A 23,752-nucleotide genomic window follows, 5' to 3' on the forward strand; every position below is an offset into this window, starting at 1 on the left:
GAATGCACCTAACACCACTGAACTGTTATTAAAAAGGGTAAATTTCCTATTAAGTGTATTTTACCTTAAGTGAAAAAATTAAAGCTACTCTAACAATGAATTGGTTTTCTCTTAATTCTAATACTCGGTCACTATGAAATGAATAAAGTAGCTGACAGAAATTTCCTCACCTCCGCAACACTACAAATTGACCCCAAGGCTTCCCCGCGGAAACCGTAGGTTGTCAGGTTCTCGAGGTCTTCGTGACTGTTTATCTTGGAGGTGTAGTACTTCACAGCCATCACAGGGACGTCCACGGCCTTGATGCCCTCGCCATTGTCCCGGACCTCGATTTTATCAAACCCGTAGTTCTCCTGGCAAAGTGAGGAATATTTTCAATTGATAAAACTTAAACGGCGGCGATCACATTTAGAAGTGCAGGAAGCAGTCTGGCTGGTTGACGGCTTTAAGGGAGAGGTAACGCCACGTCAAGAGGAGCTCCCATCTTCAGCTCTGCCAAAGCCTAGGTTCGGTACACTGAGCAAGGGACCTCAACTCAGCTACAACACAAGGAGGTCAAACTAATCTCCCGAGTGTTCTATCAACTTGTTTACTTGCATAGGTAATTGTGGTAATTTATATTTAAACGCAAATTAAAAGTCTACCATAGATTTTATATATATCATCCCCCAAATGAAATAAAACACCATCACCAGCAAAAACTCACCTGCTCTATTCACCAAGAATCCAGCAACCATTCTTATTTAGTCTGATTTTTAATTAGTTCTCCTTTATTGCTTTCATAAAAAATTAAGTATTTAGTACCTTATAATTTTCTAAATTTCTCATTATAAATATCATCAAACAGAAAATTGTTGAGAAAATATATCTAACTTGGTAATCTCTTCTAAATTTGAAAATTAGGAAAGTAGGCTCCATTCATAGATAATCCTATGATACTGAGCTCTGCACACACAAGAGAAACCAAGTTTCTATAATGACCCTGTTTCCCATGAATACGGTCACCAACTGTTATCAGCCTCGCTCCGAAAAGCCCTGCAGACATCACCACAGACGACAACTTCAGGAGGAAAAGCTTCTGGGATTTATACTGACTCCATAGCATACAAGAGTATCACACTGTAGTAACCTAAGCTCACACAGCACCTTGTCAGTACTGCTAAAAACACACCACGCATGCAAAGCATTATCAGGAAATACCTAAGATTTCGGCGTCAATCAAAAATTGTCAGGCATCCTAGAAACAGCATGTCTGCTTCATTTTATTAAACAACAGACCAAAACGTTGACCAGAGACATGTCAATCTTGCAGCATAAATACCTCCAGGAATCTGAACAAAACAGGTCTGGGTGCGGTGTCAGGCCCAGCCGAGCCGTTCATTCAGAAATCCTGCGAAGTAGATGAGCAAATCTCCGGGTAGGCGGCGGTGCTGATTTACTTTATAGGGACGCTTCCATTGGGCTATTAACATTGTTTTAAGAAAACATTTTGTCTTTGAGAGACACTTTATAACAAGAAACACATTTCAAGAGATAAACAAAACAGAAAAGAGGAACAGGTAAAGACCCACAGCAGGTAGGAATGAGATGTATCTTTGTCTCCCTGCGAGTCCTAAATGGCACCTATCGGATATAAAGACATTGTCATTTGTATTCTATGGTCACTTACACTCTAATCAGACCAACTGTATAAAATGCCTAAGAAAAATAGTCACTCTTGGGCCTTAATAAACTATTTCGTCACATCGTAAGCACATGGAATATTATTCAAAGCAGTGGTCCCCAACCTTCCTGATGCTGAGATCCTTTAATACAGTTCCTCATGTTGTGCGGACCCCAACCATAAACTTACTTTCGCTGCTAATTCATGACTGTAATTTTGCTACTGTTAGGAATCATATACAAGCTATCTGATATGCAACCCCTGTGAAAGGGTCGTTCGATCCCCAACGGGTCTCAACCCACAGGTTGAGAAGGGCTGATTTAAAGGCACAACTGGGCAGACATTCTGCAACTGTGCTGCAACAGCGGCAATTGCAGACTCTCTGGATGGACAGCAGTGTATGCATGTACATTCTTCAGCCTCACTCGTAATCTCAAACTGCAGGAGTGAACCTTAGTAACTGTCTAACAAAGCCCCCAACTTGACCTGATGTACCCCCAACACCCTAAGAATGATAGTCTTTGCTTAGTAACTATCTAACAAAGCCCCAACTTAACCTGATGTACCCCAAACACCCTGAGAGCCATGGTCTTTGCTTAGTAACTATCTAAAAAAACCAGCTTAACCTGATGTACCCCAAACACCCTAAGGACCATAGTCTTTGATTAGTAACTGCCTAACAAAACCCCCAATTTAACCTGATGTATCCCACACACCCTGAGAGAAACCTGAAGCTGGGAACATTTGATTCACTACTAGCTCATGAAGCAACTTAGGCAAGTTTTGGGAACACTGATTCTTTGTAAAACTGTTAACATTTTTTATGAGATGTACTTGGGAATTTTACCCATCTGAATTTTATCTGTTAGTAAGCAAAAGCAAGATCTTCTCATTACAAAGTAGCCCTGTCAGAATTATGATGTCACACTACTAGCAATAACACAAATATCTGATAATTAGACTTAAAAAAACATATTCTTGCTTTCAGTAATATAGACTTCAACTCCTAGTAAATAGTAGATAATAGGTAGGGTGGACACAAAAATATAGGGTCTAAGTCTGTGAGCTTGACATTTGAAAAGGGGGAAAACATCCAGAATAACAGCAGTGTGTCACTGGGGGAAGCATCCAGACTAACTGCTGTGTGTTACTGGGGGAAGCATCCAGACTAACTGCAGTGTGTCACCAGCACTGGGGGAAGTATCCAGACTAACTGCAGTGTGTCACCAACACTGGTGGTGCTCCCTAAACCTTTCCCATCCATAATTTCTTTTTTCTTCTCTATTTTCTGGTTTTTAGAGACAGGGTTTTGCTGTAGATGCTCTTGTACATTTGTCACTCGTATTAATTTAATATAACACCAATTGGCCAGTAGCACAGCAGGAAGTATACACAGGACAACCAGACGAGGAGAATTCTGGGAAGAGGGAAGGCAGGGAGAGGCAGTCAACAGCCAGACACAGAGGAAGCAAGATGAAAATGCTGCAATGAGAAAAGGGACCAAACCACGTGGCTAAATATAAACAAGAATTATGGGTTAGTTTAAGTTATAAGAAATAGTTAATAATAAGCCTGAGCTAAAAGGACAAACAGTTTATAAATAATATAAGCTTCTATGTGTTTCTTTGGGACTGAATGGCTGTGGGACCAGGCAGGACAGAAACTTCTATCTACAGGGTTTCTCTGCAGCTTTGGAACCTGTCCTGGAACTCTGTCTATAGACCAGGCTGGCTTCAAACTCACAGAGATTCACCTGCCTCTGCCTCTCAAGTGCTGGGACTAAAGGTGTGAGCCACTACTGTCTGGCTTCCATCCATAATTTCTTTTCAAATTCCAAAGTTCTGCCCAATCTGTGGTATACAGATATGTAAAATAGGTATACAAATCCAATATTTAATAATTGAAATAATACTTTGTTATACATATAATTTTACCATTTATTAAAGATGAATACATATTTGCACACTGAGAAGATAGGTGAAGGTGCTGGTTTATTTTTACATAATTAAATCATGGAGGAACATTTGCTATTTTAGAACAGAGTATCTTCAGCACTTTAAGGTTTGATCTGATTCTATAATAGTCAACGTTCATAACACATTTTGCATATGTATGCTGCATAAATACATTTAGGACCTATGGTGATTTGAATTAGAATGGCCCACATACTCATTTTGGGGAGGAACAGGAGGTATGGCCTTGTGGGAGGAGCTGTGTCTCTTGGGGTAAGCTTCAGGCCCAGTTTCTCTCTCTGCCTCTAGCTGCGGATCAGAATGTAGCTCTCAGCTACTTCTCCAGCACCATGCTCGCCTGCATGCCACCATGTTCCCTGTCCTGATAATAATAGACTTACCTCTGAAACCATAACTGAACTAAATGCTTTCTAAATTGGCTACGTCATGGTGTCTCTTCACAGCAACAGAAAAATAACTCAGACATAAGTTGGTGCCAGGGACTGGGTATTGCTATGACAGACCTGACCATGCTGCTGCTTGGAGAAATGTGGAAAACATTTGGACCTAGGGTAGGAAAGCTGTTGAATGCTCAAAGTTTTGTGTATTATGAAAGTATTAATGGGCCATCCCAGTATAATCTTGGAAGACAGTGGTGCTGAAAGCAATCTGGATTATAGAGGCCTAGCTCAGGAAGTTTCAGGAAAATATTAGTGCTATTATCCAGGCAAATGCAAAACTGCCCTCCCCCTTGGGGACCTGGCAGGGGCAGAGTGGCAAATCCTGCACACCTCAGGCATTACCCTGGCCAGCCCAGGGCCTTCTGGCTGCTATGTCACTAGGTAGTCTGTACACAGGTGCAAAGGTCCCTTTAAGAAACAATCCACGCCTATTCCTGCTCTCTCTGCCATTTCTCTAAGGAGGCAGATTACTCTCTCTCTTCTCTTCTCTTCTCTTCTCTTCTCTTCTCTTCTCTCTCTCTCTCTCTCCTCCCTTCCCTAATAAACTTCATTCCCATGTAATGAATGATAAACATCATCATTCTGATGACACGTTTGTCCCATGCCATAAGATCCCTAAGATCCATGGTACCACCTTGGGCCACATATAATTACACTGTGCCCTGCTGGGTTTCCTTATTATACTATACACTCTCTCTGCATTTTACAGTGGTCCTGTATATTTATTCTGTGCTATTTTATGTTAGAAGTACATAATTTGATTTTGATTTTACTGGGAGTTACAGCTAAGAGATTGCCTTGAATGTCATAAGAAACGTTGGATTTTTAAGGTGCCGAGACTGTGGAAGACGATGGTGACTTCTGAAGTTGAAGTAAATGGATCTTGCATTATGATATGACTACAAGTCTCTGTGGACCTGTATTGGCTATTCTTGGTTGTCAACCTGACTGTATCTGGATGAACGATAATCCAGAAATAGAGGGCACACTTGAGGGGAGATCTTGAGGCGGGAAGAGACACATTTAATCTTGGCCACACCTTCTGCTGGAAGCCTATACATACATACATACATACAGAGAGAGAGAGAGGGATTCATCACACACACATCTGTAGAGAGAGTCATTCTATACATTCTAGAGAACCCTGACAAATGCAGGACCAGAGGGGGGAATGTGACGGTCTGAATAGGAACGACCCTCATTGGTTCATATATTTGAATGCTTAGTGTCACTAGTAGGTGGGGCCTATTTGGAGAAGAACTAGGAAATGTGGCCTTGGAGGAGGTGTGTCTCAGAGGGTGGCCTCTCTGCCTCCAGCTGGAGGATAAGGATGTAGGCTCTTGGCTACTGCTCCAGTGCTCTGCCTGCCTGCTGCATGCTCAATGCTTTCTCTTTTAAGTTCCCTTGTTTACGGAGTCACTTCACAGCCATAGAAAGGTGTCTAAGAGGGGCTACTGCAGAGACTGTGAGGCAGGCTACACTAATCCCAACCCAAAGTTCAAGTAGTGACTGTTTTATGAAAGTTCAGTCACTAACTAATATAGCAAATTTAAAAACCTAACATCCTAACACGATACAATAATTTGGAATAAAACAGACTTACATGCTGCGGAATGAGAGCAGGAAAATATCTAGTCTTTGCTTTCATAATTGAATGCGTATCTGTCTATAAGAACAGGAACCCTAGTGTGTAAAGTAAGAATAATTCACCACATACAACAGTCTGGACTCACGGTGAGGTTAAGTTATAGGCAGGTCCCGGCAGCATCACACTGCAGGCGTGTACTGTGTGTTCAGAGGCCAGGTTTAAGTCATACAAATAACCAAGGACACACGTTAAAAGAAAACAGACATTTGGCTGAGTGTTTGGGTGACGACCCCTATCTGGCTTAAGTTTTTCCTGTGATTTCCTTTAGCATTACTATAATCTTGGTTTAAATTACAATCTACTCTTTAAACTGTATTCCAAACGCCCAACACCTGGGAATGAAAATCCAGCAACAATCTCTCGGGAAAACCTGTCGGGTCCATTAGCTGCAAAGGCACGGCACTCACCAGTTTCACGTCGATGCTGGTGGCTCCAGCATCCAAGGAGTTTTCGATGAGTTCTTTCACAACGCTGACCACTGACGTGATAATCTGGGAACTGGACAGGAGGCGAACTGTCGCGGCAGGCAACTGCTTCATCCTCGCGCTCAGCAGAGTAGCTGGAACGGAATCACAAGGTGTAAAGAGGAGGTGTAAACATTTCTGACGTGTATAGGCCAGATGATAGCAACAGGCGATACCTTAGGAGCGTACCTGGGCTGAGGAATTATGTATGCAAGGCTTGACCGTAAGCTCACACAGTGTGAGACAACAAACTTCCTACTAATATCCTTAGAAGCAGGTAACCCTGCCACCTCCATTTTGTAAGATTACTGAGGTATGCAGGAGGAACGAAGTTCATTCAGTTATCAAGACACGGGGCCAAGGCCTTGAGACAAGAAGTCCAAAAACATATGGAATTAGTTACCTCTCACAGCTACACAACAAACTCAAACAGCTCTAAAAATACCCACAAGACTTTCAGGTAAGACGGCAGTCTGGAAGCTCCTCCCGTGCCAGTGAAGTAGACGCACCGGAGAAAGAAGAGAAAGGAGCAGGCATGGAAGGAGTTGGAGAGAGAAGAGGAAAGGGGGAAGTGGTGAAAACAAGGTGACAAAGTGATAAAACAATAAAAATAAAAAAGATATTTAAGTGGTTAAAGATTTAAGTGATTAAGGCAAGACAGACTTTGTCAGCAAAGAGAGACAGAGAAAAGCTTTGGGAGGTCACACAGTTAATGTCAGAGCAGCGTACCGAGGGCACAGGAGAGGATGGGCACAGCTGAGGGGTAATGCCAGCCAAGAGGCAGTAGTCACACAGTGCTGTTCACAGCAGGGGAGCGGAAGGCAGCAGGCTCACCCAAGACCCTCCACGATACCCCGAAGGTATTCAAAACCAAAAGATGCACAAATCATAACACAGAAACATACTAGAAATAAAAGCAACAGCACTCCCCAAAGGACCACACTGAAAGGGCTGAGGTTTGAGGTTCACAGGGCACCCTGAGGCAGACTGTCCTTTTGAGCAAGAGATTTATTCACAGAATTAACACCATGGAAAGACAGCGTGGCAGGCATGCCTACTAGAGTTCAGACCCACAAGGCATACGGAGCCCTTTCTTTATAGCGCTGCTGAGACAAATCATTGAAATTTAAAAATCAATGAAGAGACTTGATAGTTAAACTATACTACACATCTAATGGTTCATCACTGCACACAAATATTCTATCCAACAGACACAGAGAACACACTCTCACCAGCCTGTGGAAGCTCTGCTAAAACAGACAGCACTGTCAGCCACAAACTGAGATTTAAAGGGCCAAATAATTTGTTGTCTTATCAGACAACAATGAAATCAACAGCAACTAGAACTAAAAAAGTTGGACAGTACTTGGAAACTGAATGGTACATTCTAGAACGACCAGAAAGCAGAGAGGAATTTTTTTTTAAATTTTCTACAATCAAATGAAACAAGTCACAGAACAATTTTTGGAGGCTGGAGAGATGGCTCAGTGCTTGAGAGCACTGGCTGCTCTTCCAGAGGACCTGGGTTCAATTCCCAGCACCCACATGGCAGCTCACAGCTGTCAGTAACTCCAGTTCCAGGGGATGTGACACCCTCCCTCACACAGACATACATGCAGACAAAATACTAACGCTAATGCACATAAAATAAAAGTAAATAAATTTAAAAAGCTTCTCAGTTTAAAAAAATAAATAAGTAAATAAATAAAACAGTTTTCAAAAGGAAGTTTAGAGCTTTGACAGCTTACATGAAAACAGGAGAAAGATTTTCAGCACTAGCAAAGGATGCACCTCAACTGAAAACAAAGCAAACCCAAAGGAATTAGAGAGCAAATAAGGACCAGGGCAGCAGCTAATAAAAGGCTGAAAAAGTCAATGCGCAAAGTCAGAGTTGTTAATCTAAAAAAAATAAACAAGATTGACAAAGCCCTAGCCAAACTAAAACAAAGAGAAGATTCTAATCTATGAAGTTAGAAAGTCCAGAGGATCATTCGGGTAGACTGTGAAAACTGACTGTGGTGGTTTGAGTAAGAACGTCCCCCACCGGGTGGGAGCTGGTGCACACCTTTAATCCCAGCACTCGGGAGGCAGAGGAAGGAGGATCTCTGAGTGTGAGGCCAGCCTGGTCCACAGAGTTAGTTTCAGGACAATTAGGGTCACACAGAGAAACCCCGTCTCGAAAAAGAAAATAAACGGAATGTCCTCATAGTCGCAAGCATTTGAACACTTGTTCCCCAGCTGGTGGTGGCCTTTGCGCTTGCCTTTTAAAGCGCTGTTCCCCTGAGTTTGGGCACCAAGAGGCTGGCACCAGCCCACTCTTGATGGCAGGAGTCATCAATAAAAAGGACTAACCACCTCACATGGGTCGTCTCGCCACCACACGGGTGCTGGAATCTGAACCCGGATCCTCTGCAAGAGCAGCAAGTGCTGTTAACCTCTGAGCTGTAGCTCCGGCCTGGGGAAGGGAAAAAGAAGGGACACGGAAGAGGTGAACCCACTGTCACGAGGGCGGGAAGGGAGACAGAAGATGAGTCACAGCTGGGACTAGCGAGGAGGAAGAACTTAGACAATGTAGGACATGCCTGGCGAAAATGACACAGTAAATCCATTATTTTCGGGCAAAACTTAAACAAACAAGACAGAAAAATCTACAAATAGCGCAAGTGGGAGAAAACTGCTGTTTTTCTATTTCTCGGTCCACGGGTTTCAGTATATAACCAACGTGGACAATTCTGGTTTCCTTCCTACTGAATTCCAATCACCTGCAGGAGTCACCGGCTCGAATGGAAGTATTCCCTCCACTTAGCCACAGTCAAGCCGGTGTGGAGGAGCTCCATTTCTCATCCACTCTTCCGTCTTCACACTCGGCCCCCCACATCACGAACTCAGCACCCAGACCCTGTTCTGAGCTCTTCAAACGTGAAATGCGTGTGAAAAGGAGGCAGTGTACACACTCATGATTTTATCATCATTTAAGATGTGTAAAATAAATGTAAACATTCTCAAGTTCAGAGTTGCTTACTGACTTTCCCTTGATCTGCTCCACGGTAAAGGACAGAAAGCCAGAACTAGGAGGGTTGGTACACAGGCTTTTCCGACAGTGAATCACTAGGGGACCTAGCTTGCCCAGAGGCCTTCAAGCCCTCAACCCCAGGCTGATCCACTTCCCACTGCAGTCACTTCAGGGCACTCTGTTTATTCAGATTCCTTTATGTCTTTACAGCTTCCACGGCCTCAACTCTGCAAATGCGGACCATTGATCTTGGAAGATTTTTTTTTTTTTTTAGGTAATAAGGAGGGATAAAAGCAGAATGACTGAGTGAATTACTTCTCAAAAGTTAGGCAGAAATTTTTACGGCAAATATATTTCCTTAAATATCCTGGTCCAAACATCAGATCACTGAGTCACACAGAGCAGTGGAACTACGGGGACAGGTGAATTTTAAAGACCTCTTTAAAGAAGTCACCACTTGGCTGGCAATAGTTGAAGAATGCTAAGCACTGCTACAATAAACGTAGCATGGCATATGCCTGGCTGGCCATGACCACACAATGCCCGCATCTTAGGGTGTGGCTCTCGCAGCTTCCCAGGTGCCTCCTTAGTCATGCAAAGCCTGTGATGCTCCAGAATGCCTTTCTAGACCCCCAGGCTCTTTCGAATTGGCTGTCAAGACCTTGAGTAGCTTTTAATACAAATTAGTCAGGCCCGAAACATGCTGAATTACTTCTGCATCACTAGGCCTAAAACAGGTCTCTAAGCATGTTGGAAAGAACCTTTGTGCAGACTACAGTTCCTTCATACAATGAACCAACATGCAGACAAAACTCTCTGTTCAAAACAGAAACAAGAGCAACAACAACAAAAAAAAAATCCCCAAAATTTAAAATGAAAATTCTATCACTTAAAAGACACACTGGAAGGCTTCTGCTGTTGCGGGTATGTAGCCCCGCCAGCTTGCAATTCATGGAGCAGACCAGGCTAGCCTCTAACGTGCAGAGATTCTTATTTATTTATTTATTTATTTATTTATTTATTTATTTATTTATTTTGTATACAATATTCTGTCTACATGTTTGCCTGCAGGCCAGAAGAGGGCACCAGACCTCATTACAGATGGTTGTGAGCCACCATGTGGCTGCTGGGAATTGAACTCAGGACCTTTGGGAGAGCAGACAACGCTCTTAACCACTGAGCCATCTCTCCAGTCCCCCCCCCCAGAGATTCTCTTATTTGTACCTTCCAAGTGTTAGAATTACAAGCGTACATACGACAAGGAGGGAGCTTTATATCTGCCTTCATTTATGCCTAGCTTCAGAAAATATTTTGGGACAATAACGGTTACCTTGACAACATGTAATTCCTCTAGAAAGTAAAGTTTTGGTTTTTTCTGAGGGTTGGGGGAGAACTGTTTAAAAAAAAAAACAAAAACCTCTACGTAACTCCACACAACTAAGTACATGTTCACTTGATGAACTGAGCCTATAGAAGTTAATTTTAAACAAAATGATAACACAAAGCACGAAACCCAAAGATCAGCTAAGGGTTCTCTCTCAGGCCGTGTGAACCCAGCTGTCATGTAAAGAGCTACAGTAACTGCGCAGCAAGCAGGAGGGGCAGGCACTGTAACAAGGACACAAGGATTTTCACCGTGAACTAGGAAGAGGCTAACTTCCTGGGTTCTTACAAGTCACAAGTATTTTTTGGTATTACATAAAGAAGGCAAAGCTGATCGGCACAGTAGAGAAACAGACCAAATCCCAAAACTCAGGTCTTAGTATCTTTACTACTGAAGCAAACTCAAATTCCTCTGCAAAAAAGTTTCCACCTATAAAAATGGAGACAATGACTCAGTGGTTTGCTGCGAGGATCAATGGATGAAGCAGCTATAAAAACAGGCACGGGAGAGGACAGACGAGGATGGGGAGGCGCCATAGTGAAATCAATTATTTTGTGTGTTCGCAGAGATGAAAAGCAAGAGGCCTAGCGGGACACACACAGCTATCTACAGTCCTAAGCTTGGAAGGCTGCGGAAGATGAAATCTGGGCTTAACAGCAAGATCCCGTCGCGGGGAGTCAAACGCCATATAAATGGTAAAGGCCTAAAATGCAATTATTCTTCTGTGGTTGCGGAGACTGAACCCAGGGCTATACACACGCCCTTTTTCTTTCTAAGGCAAGGTCTCACGAAGTTGCCACGGCTAGTCTTGAACTCACTCTAGTGCGGGCAGGACCTGAATTTGCCTTTTTCTCCTATCTCCACCTCCCAAGAAGTGGGACTCCTAAGCCTTGCCATCAGGACAGACTGAAAACGTACCATGTTCCGGTGTGGGATCATAATGTAGAAGCAGAGTGGGAATTCTTTTCTGCTACTAACAATAATTTTATTGAGTTTCGGGGCAAACTATCTGAAGGGAAGTAGGTACCTATACTTATCTCTCAACAATTGTTTGGAAGTCTCCAAAACTTTCTCATTTTGGGAGAACACTAAACCTCGATTATCATAACATTCACACAAATTAATGCTACCTATCACAGATAGAAAGTGTCTTCTGTCTCCGGCCTTACACACTGGACAGTATGACAGCCAACAGCCCCAGGGAGAGCTATGAGCACTTGAAATGGCTAATAGACAATACTGTCCTTCAAGTGTTCAGAACCTCTCTTATTCTCTACAATGTTACGAAATGATATTTTTTTCCAAATCCCTACTTTTACCCCAGCTCTTCTAATACAAGTTTACAGAGATCGTGACAAGTCACAGCACCTGGCCGCCATCCCATTGTGTCCAGCAGTTCCATAAAGCAATTCTCTCCTGCCTTGTCCGCTCTGCGGTATCAGGTCACACCTGTGTCCTGTCCACTCCTGTGTCCTCTGGAAATGAGTAACACAAGTAGGGCCCTCTGGGACACAACAGATCCTGAGGATGAAGGCCTCAGGACGGCAACACGAGTGCTCTTTGAGGAAGCCCCCGAAGCTTCTTGGCTCCTCTGTACCCAGTGACACAGACAGGAGGTGCCCTCTGTGACTCTCTGAAGCCAGTCCCTCAGCAGCTACAGCATCTGCCTGGATCTCAGACCTGCCAGCCTCCAGAGCGGTGAGAAGCTCCCGTCACTGAGCCCTTTCCCGGTGTACGGTCCTGTGTTCTGACAGCTGAGACAGACACCACCAACACCCTTTCACCTCCCTTTGTCTGTCCAGCCTCCCTACAAGCCCACTGGCCTGGAAAGCAAACACTAGGCAAGTACCTTCCCCCAGCCCGCTCACTGCAACCATTTTCTCCTTGGCTGTGTGGCCAAGCTTGAGGAAGTCCTGTAGCTTTGCTGTTACAAACTCCCATCGCCAAATCATTTCTAAAGCATTGCCAAGCAGCTTAAAGCTACAGCCACCTTTGCAGAACTCTCGTCTGTTCAGTACGGATCTCTGAAGGAATACATCCTTTCCTTGGGACCCTATGCTGCTTTTCCTTTGTGTCGGTATTTAGGGTGAAACGCGGGTCTTTCATAAGACAGTCAAGCGCTGAGACGCCATTGCTGTATCCCCAGTGAGTGACCACAGATATTTCTATCTATCTGTCTCTGATAACTCTGGCTTTCTTCCCAGGAATGTGAGCATTTCCCAGCATTTCTCCCCTGTTCTTAGATAACTCAATACCCCAACCTAAAGCTGTATGGTCACGTGATCTCACTCTTCCCAAGAAGACATTTCTAACACTAATCGTCACTGCTGCCTCAGGTAAGAGTCTGTAAAACAGACCATACTTCTCACTGTGTCTCCCTCAGGCTTGCCGCTTAGCTTTGCTGTGGGGTCTCTCCTGGTGGTCCCCACAGTCCGTCAGGAACTTCCATTTTCCTTTGTTAGAATAATCTATCTGTATCCCACTACCCAGCTTCCTCTTAATCACTTCCAATGTCAGCCACAGCAATCCTTTTCTGATCACCCACTGGAATGACCCCCATCTCTCCCACACTCTTTAAACACTCGGCTTGTATCACGCAGAAGACACTTGTAGAAACCTTATCCTAAATTACCTAACCTTTTGACTGTAAGGAATCACACAGTATGTATCTCCAAATGCAAAAAAAAAAAGAAAAAAAAAAGAGAGAGAGAAATTACAGTACTTTAAGGCTGGCAACCAGTCCATGGTTAATGCAGGGACACTAAGAATAATTTTACTACTAAGTGCTTGCCCTCCTAACAAGTTGAGAGTCTCAACTCCCTCCAACTGTATGTTTAATATTACACTCCTAGACTCCACACCATCCCTCAGCCCAGTGTACCTCCTGGTACCCACATCCTCCCCCAGTCCAGTGTACCTCCAAGTACCCACACCGTCCCCCAGCCCAGTGTACCTTCTAGCCTCCACGCCATCCCCCAGCCCAGTCCAGTGTACCTCCTGGTACCGACATCCTCCCCCAGCCCAGTGTACCTCTTGGCCTCCACATCATCCCCCAGCCCAGTGTACCTCCTGGTACCCACATCATCCCACCAAGTCCAGTGTATCTCCTGGTCTCCACATCATCCCCCAGTCCAGTGTACCTCCCGGTACCCACATCATCCCCCAGCCCAGTGTATCTCCTGGTCTCCACATCATCCCCCAGTCCAGTGTACCTCCTGGTACCCACATCATCCCCCCAGTCCAGTCCAATGTACCTCCTGGCCTCCGCATCATGATGCATCTACAAAAAGAAAGAGACTCGGGAACTTAGGGAGAAAACAACACATCTGAAGCACAATCCAACTGCTCCACAGACCCCAAACAAATTCTAGACACTACACATACGTGCAAAGCCTTCTGCCAACTTTAAAAGCTTTCCCAGGGTTATTTCTGAAATAAAGTATCGCAAACTTTTATAAATACAAATCATCAAGGCGAAGAAAATGTCATTTCAAAGATGATTCGGAACGAAACTGGATTGATTGATCAAGTCTTTTCTTTTCCTTCCTCAATGAGATGAACTTCTGGTATCCATATTTCTTCAGGGTGGCACTACACGTGACTTTTCATCAGGGATAAACACACATCGATAGACTTTGAGACAAGAGCCAGCATTACAAGCCGCTACACTCTCTAACAAGACCAACTTTTTAGTCTTGCACTCCAGAAGTCTGAGTAATGAGCTCCCACAACTGCCTTGCAGCCCCGAGGGCTTGACACACACGCGCGCGCCTGGCCCGCCCCTGGCCCCGGGAAGCGGCTCCAGCCCCCACGAGCATCACCGGGCGTGCCCGACCGCCGTGACACTACCTTCCAGCTCGCGCGAGGTGAGGCACTCACCACCCGCCGCGACGGGCAGCCAGCAGGCGGACGCCGAGCCGCGGGGTCCACTCTGAGAGACGTCCCCGCCACCATCCGTAGCGCGCGTGCGCGTGCGTGCGCTCGGCGGGACTGGCGCCCGCGCGCCTCTCGGCCCCGCCCACCGCGGGGCGTGGGGATTGGCGCGTCGGGCAGCCAATCGGCTGCGGGTGGGCGCGGCTTGGCAGGCTTCCGGAAGCGGCGCGAAGTACGATCTAACTCACTCCATCCTAAAACACAGCTTCTCTCCTGAGTGTACTTTTATCCCCAAACGCCCCAGCTGCGTGGTGATCGGATGATCTGGAATTAGTTAAGTGTTGAAATGTTTCTGCAACTGAACGAAACTCGTAGAGCTGCTGTGTTTCCAGTAAGGGAGGCGTAGTTAGCGAGCCGCACTGCTTCTGTGATGATGTGAAATGAGAGGTATTTACAGCGGAGGGCCAAGTACTGGTCCTTCATAGGCTGGCCGTCTTGAAGTGCAGAACTCCGGTAAGGGATGCCTCTGTCTAATGTGCTTGCTCTTTCTCTGAGAGGCTCGACAGGCAGGCTGGGCAGCTTAGAAGTTGATGGCAATGAGGGTACAGCAACTCAGTCCAAGGAAATGAGATATTGGTAAGAAACTAGGGGCCAGCTTACAGTATTGTGTGAGGGAAGGAGAATGCCAATCATTCATTCGTAGTCAGATTATATATATATATATATATATATATATATATATATAGCTCCAATATTCTAAAAGGAAATTAAACCCTTTGTAAATTTAATATTCTCTGTGGTTCACTTTGTCGTGTAAGTTAAGTGCCTTTAAATCTATTCAGAATCAATGCCTCTCCCATTTCCTTCTATGATTCCCGCAGTCCAAAGAGAATATTTTCATTTTTAATTGATGCTTTAGTAATTCCTTCTCTTGTTACCTTCTGACTTTAATTACAGTATGCCTAGAAATACCCTTATAAATTAGGATACAATTAGTTTAGACACTGTGGAATTATAAACCTTATTTACTGGGTAATCTGTTTCTACAAATGACTTCCTAAACTAGATTCTTAATCTTTTAATAGATGATAGAAGTAATAAATCATAAGTGAGATCTTGTCAACTACAGCTATGGAGTTGGCCAAATTCTGGGTAAGTCTTCTTTATCAGATCTCATATCATAGAACCTACTAATTAAGAGCATCAGTAGTTTAAGTAAGGGAATTGCAATTACAGTAAACTATACCTATGATGGACAGGTAATTGTGTTTTGTAAGTCAGACTCTCGCTCCCATGTCACGTCTTTAATGCCAGGTCCAATCACTGCCCCTTGCCAAACCATTCCAAGCATGGGTAGCCAGGGTTGCTCCTCTGTATGATGCTTCTGACACTCCCAACCTGCCTAACTCTGTGGCGTTGGTCCATGCTTCCACATTTTCCTTTCCAGCCACTTTGGATTTATTGGGCCATCCATCACCAAAATAGCTCATTCACAGATGTTCTGGGACTTGTCAGGGGTGCTTACCTGGCAGGGGCCTGGATGTGCACAGACCTTGCTGTTCCTTAACTACCAAGCTTGCTGTTGTTGCACATACTGGCTCCAGTTGCTAAGCTTCCCTGTCTCCTCCGTCCATGTTACTTTCTCTCCTGCATCCCCTTCTTTCTTGTAATGATGTGACAAAAGTTTTCCACGGGAGATAAAATACATACATCTACTCACCTGGTAGGAATCCCACAACAGACCGAAGTACGGACACCACCAAAGTCCAGCTTGGTGACCAGTGAGTTTTATTGGAATGACTTAGAGGACTATGGGTGATATTTCCCTAAAATAGGCTGATCCTTTCTCTCGCGGTGGCAGCAACACTAACCGAAGGCAGGGCCGTTTCTTAAAATGTACCGCAGTGCAATCAGAACTAAATTCGGACTCCTCTTCACGTCAGCGTGACCCAGTAGAAGTCTCGCTGCTCGCACACCTTGGAGGAACGCCAGAGGGCAAGCTGGAAGTCTCGGGAAGTCCTTAAGCATTTCTTTACTACTGCGCTCTGGAGCCCCAGGAAGCACAGCCGCCCCGAGGCCCCGAGGGCCGCGGCGCCGCCCCCTGGCGTCACTTCCCGGGGCCGGAGCTCCGGGCTCCGGGCTCCGACTGCCGTTTCCGACTGGTGGATGGTGCTGCCCGAACCCGGCCTCTCAGACTTTTAAAAGCAGGTCCAGCTCCCCGCCGACAGGGACTCCGTCGCTTCCGAGCCAGCTGTGGTACCCAAACTGAGGAAATCCAATTCGTCTGCGGGTAGTTCGCTGCATGCAGGTCCCTGCAGGTCCGCTTTCCCAGTTGAGGCGTTCACATTTTGTTTCTAACTCCAGTCTTGCTCGACCCGCACGTTTTGCAGTGTCGAAATGCTAGGGAGTGTTGATATCTAGTGGTGATGGATTGCTATCTCTGGGGGGTGGCGGGGTGGGGAGAAGGATTTAAAAGCTTGGGGTGATAAACCTGTTCTAAAAAAAAAATGGAGATGTGATTCCGAACATTGCATTAAAAAGTGTCTGCAGTTGTTTTAGCCGAGATGCATTTGTTTTAGAATGAGCTTTATGGGAGGACCTGTTTCCAAACTACAAGATTAAATTTTCAGTGGTGGACGTATATTTTAATAAATGGAACCATGTGCTGTACACTGCTTTGAAGAGGAGGCTCAGGTCATGGGGTGTGTGTGTGGGGGGGTATCTGTTCTATTTCCCATTAATTTTTAAATTTTTAACTTAGTTTTAAAAGGACTATCCACACAACCACTGTGCAATAGCGTTAGCTGTTGTATAAAGTTCAAGTTGAGCACCCTTTACCTAAAATGCCTTAACCAAAAAGTGTTCAAATTTCAATAATTTTTTTTTAATTTAGGGATGTGTCATATACATGACATATCTCAGGATGAGACTCAAGACTAAATGTGAATTCATGTTTTATTTGCATCCTATAAATATGGCCAAGGCAATTTTATATAATAGTTCTAGTGTTCCTTATATTTCCACTAGCAAGTCAGGTGGGGAGAGTGGTTTAGATTTTAACTTTAGGGGATGCTCAACTTGGAATATTAATGATTTTGTATGTTTCTCACTTTTGTAAGACCTAATTTTATGTTTAGTGATTTATAGAACCTTTGTAAGATTTTTACAGCTTTTCCTAACGCTCTTATAATTTTGTAAGACTGCATACTTAAAAAGAGTATTCATTATTTTAAGCAGATGAATTAATTGCAAATGATAGTTCCAAGTCATATTTCTGTAATTCTTTTCCAGGAATTATCTGTAGAGTAGTAAGTATGCTAATATTCAGGAAGACAGCAGGAGTTTTTGCCAAACCACCAAAGAGGAATGTGTATGGGTTTTTGAGAAGTCTTCATGTTTCTCCTGGAGTACTTTCTCCTCCTAAGCTGGTCCTGGGGATCGAAACCAGCTGTGACGACACAGCCGCTGCCGTGGTGGATGAAACTGGACGCGTGTGGGGAGAAGCCATGCATTCCCAGACTGAAGTGCATTTGAAGTAAGTAGCGACCATTTTGGTCATTCCTGGTTTTCTGGTATTTTTGTTTTGTTTTTTGAAAAAGAAAAACGAAACCATCCTTTTGTCTTTATCATGTGTAAAAGTCAAATTTTGATAGTTGAATTCCTATTCTATTGTGTAAAAACCGCTGAGTGCCACTATATAGAGCCACGCCTTGCGATACAGGCCTTTAATACCAGCGCTTCCGTGGCAGAGGAAGGTGGATATGAGTTCCAGGCTAGCCAGTGCCACTTAGTTGTCTCTAAACAAACGAACAAAAAAACGGCTGTGTTGGGGTCGGGGTGGGTATTTCCAGGTTCTTGGTATCTTTTTCAGAGAATTGAAAGATCACACAGATTCACACAAGACTCAAAATGACAGTTGTGAATGGTTGTAAATGTAACCACTGTCCCGATGGGCAGCCGGCCACATGATTAAGAGGCCCTGATTCTTACTCAGAACTACTTTCCGGGCTTTCAAAGGAGGGTTTGGTTACTCAGGTAACTCAGAATTCGGGTGCTTCTTTATTTTTTTTGACAGATTAGATCATATACTCATTTTTTTCTGTTGTGTATGTCGGCTTCCATAGGCTGCTGTTTTGATCACGTGCGTGCTCAGTTATTCATATTCATAAGACAATACATAGAAGATTCTCTCTAAATGGTTAATAGAGGGCACAGTTTTGCACATGCATCCAAATTAGTTAGGCCGGGTCAGCCTTTCTGTTCTTCTTATTCTGGGATGTTGGGGGGCTACATTTGAATAAAACCTGTCTAAATTTGATTGCTACAGGGCCAGAGGAATGTCTACCAGTGTTCAGAAACAGGAGTACAGATAGCCCCATGCAGGCTGGGGAGGGAGAGGTTGCTGAGCGCATTGTTTGGAGAGGGGTGTGTATGCCTAGTGGGTACAGGCAAAGTAACTAGGCTGCCAAGTGCACATTGCAAGGGAGGATGTGGGCATCATCCAAACCAGGTGGGGATCCCAAGGTACTTACTACTAAACTGTCTGCTGTGTCTGCCTGCCTCAAGCTAAGTGTAGGTTCACGTTATAGTTTAGCACTGTGCACTGAGACCGAGCATATTTCCCGCTTCCTTGTCTATAAAATCATGATGGCGTTGTCTTCTATATGAATTCCTTTAGAACACCTACTGCTGTTTTTGACGAGTAAAATATAGCCATAGCGACACTCGCGTTACTATCGAGACAGTGAACAGGTCTGCGAGATAATGGGGGGGGGAGGGACATGGTGATAAAATCCCTGCTTACGAGCATCCCCCTCTTCCAGACCTTCAAGGCCTCACCGGCTCACAGCCACGTCAGCCGTTCAGGGTTGCTAAACATAACCCTCAAATACGGCTTGGGATACTTCTCTCCGTTCTCACTAACTTAGTTAATCCTCTGTTGTCCCTCGCCTAGACTCTAGATTTCAATGGTTTCCTTCTTCATTAGTCACTGCATTCTCTGTACAAGATAAAATGTCTAGAGAATGTTGTCATTAGTTAGTTGAGAATAAGGCCGTAGTATTTCTCATTGTTTATCTTTATCGCTTAGCATAATTTCTAGAAAGTAAAATGCCAAGGAAGGCGTGAAACGGATAGAAAACAAGGAAAACGTGAGCGGGAGGAAAGGGACTGGAATTCAAACTCTCTCAAATCCCAGGCCAGGAAGTATTAAATTAAATTAAATTAAAAATTAAATTAAATTAAAAGTAAATTAAATGTTAGACGTTGTACAAATGAGCCTTGAGTGCTCTTGCTGCTAATAGAGAAATAAGTTAAGTAAAGCTTTTAAAATTTTGTTGCAAAATGCACTTGCTGATTTCTGTATATCCTCATTTCCTAAAAAAGAATGTGTGTAAAATACATATTTATACAAATTATATATAGATAATATATTAAATAGTCGTTGAGTATTGTGAAGATTTTTATTTCTATGTATAGAAACCATCCCACATGGTCTTGCAATGTCAAGTATTTTAAAATGATGTTTTGAGACAGAGGTGGATTTTACAGACTTGGGGAACTGAATCCCAGCCTGTAAGCCAGTTAGGAGTTACTGTATGTGTTGCTAGCCTCATTCTGCCTGTCGTTTTTCATCCCAGAGACTGAATGTGAGGCCCTGAGTGTCTTAGACAGGTGCTTCCCCCTGGAGTTGCGTTCTTAACCTTCCCGGCTAACTCTTCCCTCCCTTCGTGTTTGGAGTGATCATCCATTGTCCCTCATCAGCTGGAGCTCTCCACTGCTAACCCCAACATTAGATTCCCAGACTTTATTTTAGGATTGCAAGCTATCCCCTGTCCTCGTCCGACCTCCAGTGCAGTGTGTTTCAAAATAAACCTTCATAAACCTGTCTTCAGATTTCTTACTGCTCATGCTTGTTTCTCCCAGCCGTTCCTAGAAAATAGGAGTCCTCTTTGATGCCTGGGCCCCTCCTGCTCTTTAATGCATTTTCATATAAGTTACTCTAGACAAATAACTCATGCTTTGATTTCTAAGATTCTCTCCTTGGAGATTAATCAGAGCTAAATACAGTTCTAGACTGCCCTTCCTCTGCTCATGACCTCTTTGGAATGCTTTATGAGGTGGTTCTGGTGACCTCACTTCATCAGAAATAAACCATAGCAGTCTTGAACACAGGATAAGAAGTCAGCAACAATATTGAACTCTTCCTAGTCCTGTGTTACAAAGCTCACAGTGTTAGCATGCATACTAACCCATTGGTCTGTTTGTATACAGTGTTAGCATACATACTAATCCAGTGGTTCATGTGTACAGTGTTAGCATACATACTAACCCAGGGGTTCATTTGCACACGGTGTTAGCATACATACTAACCAGTGGTTCATTTGCACACAGTGTTAGCATACATACTAACCCAGTGGTTCATTTGCACACAGTGTGTTAACATACATACTAACCCAGTGGTTCATTTGCACGCAGTGTTAGCATACATACTGATCCAGTGGTTCATATGTATACAGTGTTAACATACATATTGACCCAGTGGTTCATTTGTACACAGTGTTAGCATACATACTAACCCAGTGGTTCATTTGTAAGAATGCCTTCAGACATCTTGTTTTCCTTCTTTCCTAGTTTTTTAAAGACTGTCTTCCTTCTTTTTCCTTCAGAACAGGCGGAATTGTTCCTCCAGTAGCTCAACAGCTTCACAGAGAAAATATTGAGCGAATAGTAGAAGAAGCCCTTTGTGCCAGCAGAGTCTTGCCACGTGACCTCTCAGCCATCGCAACCACCGTCAAACCAGGACTGGCTCTAAGCCTGGGCGTAGGCTTATCATTCAGCCTACAGCTAGTAAACCAGTTTAAAAAGCCCTTCATTCCTATCCACCACATGGAGGCTCATGCGCTTACCATCCGACTGACCAACCAAGTAGAATTTCCTTTTCTAGTTCTTTTGATTTCTGGAGGTCACTGCCTGTTGGCCTTAGTCCGCGGAGTTTCAGATTTCCTGCTTCTTGGGAAGTCTTTGGACATAGCGCCAGGTGACATGCTTGACAAGGTACTGTCTCAGAAGTCACTTTGTTGGCCGTATACAGACTAGTCATCTAGGTAGTTCTGAGCAATGCCCCTGACTGAAAAGGTTTTTTTGTTTTTTTGTTTTTTCGAGACAGGGTTTCTCTGTGGCTTTTGAGCCTGTCCTAGAACTCGCTCTGTAGACCAGGCTGGTCTCGAACTCACAGAGATCTGCCTGCCTCTGCCTCCCAAGTGCTGGGATTAAAGGCGTGTGCCACCACCGCCCGGCTGAAAAGGTTTTTAAAAACCACAGCAAAAGGCTGGATGGGTAGCAGGGTAATCCACAGATTTGATGCCCAATTTGACTATTTAATGAGTTTGAGGCGATCCTAGGCCATGCGGCAAGGTCTTATCTCAAAGACACAAGAGTTGTGGCCTGGAATGGTGGTGCCAGACTTTTAACCCTGGCACTTGGGAGGCAGAGATTTGTGGATCTCTGTGAGTTCAAGGCCAGCCTGATCTACTTGATGAGCTCCAGGACAGCCAAGAGTACGTAGAGAAAAAAAAAAAAGTGAAGAGTTTTGATAACTTTTTTTTTCTTCTTTTAGATAGGGTTCCTTTCTGTAACCCATGCTGGAGTCAAACTCATGGTGATCCTCCTGTTTTCACCCTCCATGTGCTGGAATTACAGGTGTGAGTCACCGCTGTGTCCCTCTCAATTTTGTCATTTTTAGCCATTTAATAAAATGCCAATTTTATATCTATATGTAAAAACTCAAATCCTTTGTAGTTACTGTTATATATTTAGTCAAATATTCTTGTGAAAGTGTTTGGGAAGCTATAGCATTGTGGCATGCTGCCAAAAGGTCATGATATACAGATAATAGGAGCAGAGCATTGTGGTACAAACTTTGAATTCCAGCCCTTGGAGGCAGAGGCAGGTGGATCACTGCGAGTTCAAGGTCGGCTTGGTCTACAGAGTGAGTTCCAGGCCAACTGGGGGCAATATAGCGAAACCCTGTGAGGGAAAAGCAAAGACTAACACGGAATTCAGAATCTACTGCACAATTGCTAACATCACAGCGGAGTTTCTTAAGAAGTACGGAGCCTACTGCCCTCCACAAAACAGCCGAAATGATGGAGGGAAAGAACAGATCCTTATTTTCAAAGTTAATCGTTAAATAACCATCCTCATCAATTTTCCAACCCCAGGGGGAGAGAAAAACTAAGGAGGCAATGCTGAGATGCTGCTGGTCAGGTTGTTCAAGAAAAGCCTTGCCTGAAATTAGCCATAGTCTCTGTATTCATTCAGGATTTTAAGTAACCTTTGAATTCATTATCTTTATGTCTGTGACTTCAAAATGTGCAGTCTATGACTCATTTAAGAATATACTTTTTAATGTCATTTATTACAGGTATTGACTTGCATATTTTAAACCATTTATCCCTGGATTAAAGCTAACTTGGTCATAGTGGATAATCTTTCTTTTATTAATTTATGATCAAAATATATTATCGCTTGTTTTTAATAGGTGGCAAGAAGACTTTCTTTAATCAATCGTCCAGAATATTCTACGATGAGCGGTGGGAAGGCTCTAGAACATTTGGCCAAAGAAGGAAATAGATTCCATTTTACCCTCAGTCCTCCCATGCAGAATGCTAAGAACTGCAATTTTTCTTTTACGGGACTTCAGCATGTTATTGATAAGCTAATCCAAAGGAAGGAGAAGGAAGAAGGCATTGAGAAGGGGCAAATCCTGTCTTCCGCCGCAGACATTGCCGCTGCTGTGCAGCACGTGACCGCATGCCACCTTGCCACGAGAACGCAGCGCGCTATTCTGTTTTGCAAGCAGAGAGGGTTGTTACCGCCAGCGAACGCAGTATTAGTAAGCTTCGCCTGCTCACCTGCTAGCAGGCACCGGTTCACTTCCCAGCGTGTCGCTTTGGATTTAGGGCCTTGTGTCTCCTGCTGGACAGTGTAGAACAATACAGAAGAAAAGCCATGTGTAGCCTTCGTGAAGGTAGACGTAACATCACCTGTGTAGAAAAACAAAATCCCAGGCTACATTTTCTCTTTGAATTTGAAGAGGATTTGCCATAAAGAAACCAGAGTAGCCACTGTGGTTCCTATTTTTAGAAAACTAGGCTGCTATCCTCTGTCTTTTAGTGAAATCCCTTTACACGTGCTCATACGACTTGGTAATCTTCCTATTTAATAGGTCTTAATTTTTTTGTTTGTTTGTTTTTTTCGAGACCGGGTTTCTCTGTGGTTTTGGAGCCTGTC

General features: G+C 43.9%; 2 protein-coding genes across 6 annotated transcripts in view; one reads left to right on the forward strand and one right to left on the reverse strand.

Moving 5' to 3' along the window:
* Pms1 (PMS1 homolog 1, mismatch repair system component) overlaps positions 1 to 16,513 on the reverse strand; it is a 79,247-nt gene extending 62,734 nt beyond the window's left edge. Inside the window, exons 1-3 of one of the 4 annotated variants that reach the window (XM_026788893.1) lie at positions 16,179 to 16,513; positions 6,132 to 6,283; positions 171 to 353 (exon numbers count right to left, since the gene is read on the reverse strand). In XM_026788893.1, the coding sequence (XP_026644694.1) occupies positions 171 to 353; positions 6,132 to 6,263 (315 nt within the window). In that variant the 5' untranslated portion in view covers positions 6,264 to 6,283; positions 16,179 to 16,513. The other 3 variants (XM_005366380.3, XM_026788894.1, XM_026788895.1) reach the window with 3 other exon arrangements.
* Positions 16,514 to 16,590: 77 nt separating this feature from the next.
* The window catches only part of Osgepl1 (O-sialoglycoprotein endopeptidase like 1), a 12,927-nt gene continuing 5,765 nt past the window's right edge, over positions 16,591 to 23,752 (forward strand). Inside the window, exons 1-4 of one of the 2 annotated variants that reach the window (XM_005366383.3) lie at positions 16,591 to 16,776; positions 17,750 to 17,993; positions 21,127 to 21,514; positions 23,001 to 23,354. In XM_005366383.3, coding sequence (XP_005366440.1) covers positions 16,761 to 16,776; positions 17,750 to 17,993; positions 21,127 to 21,514; positions 23,001 to 23,354 — 1,002 coding nt within the window. In that variant the 5' untranslated portion in view covers positions 16,591 to 16,760. Of the gene's footprint in view, positions 16,777 to 17,749; positions 17,994 to 21,126; positions 21,515 to 23,000; positions 23,490 to 23,752 lie in introns of both variants that reach the window. The other variant, XM_026788826.1, reaches the window with a different exon arrangement.

Source organism: Microtus ochrogaster, unplaced genomic scaffold, assembly GCF_000317375.1.
Source record: "Microtus ochrogaster isolate Prairie Vole_2 unplaced genomic scaffold, MicOch1.0 UNK8, whole genome shotgun sequence".
Lineage (NCBI taxonomy): Eukaryota > Metazoa > Chordata > Mammalia > Rodentia > Cricetidae > Microtus > Microtus ochrogaster.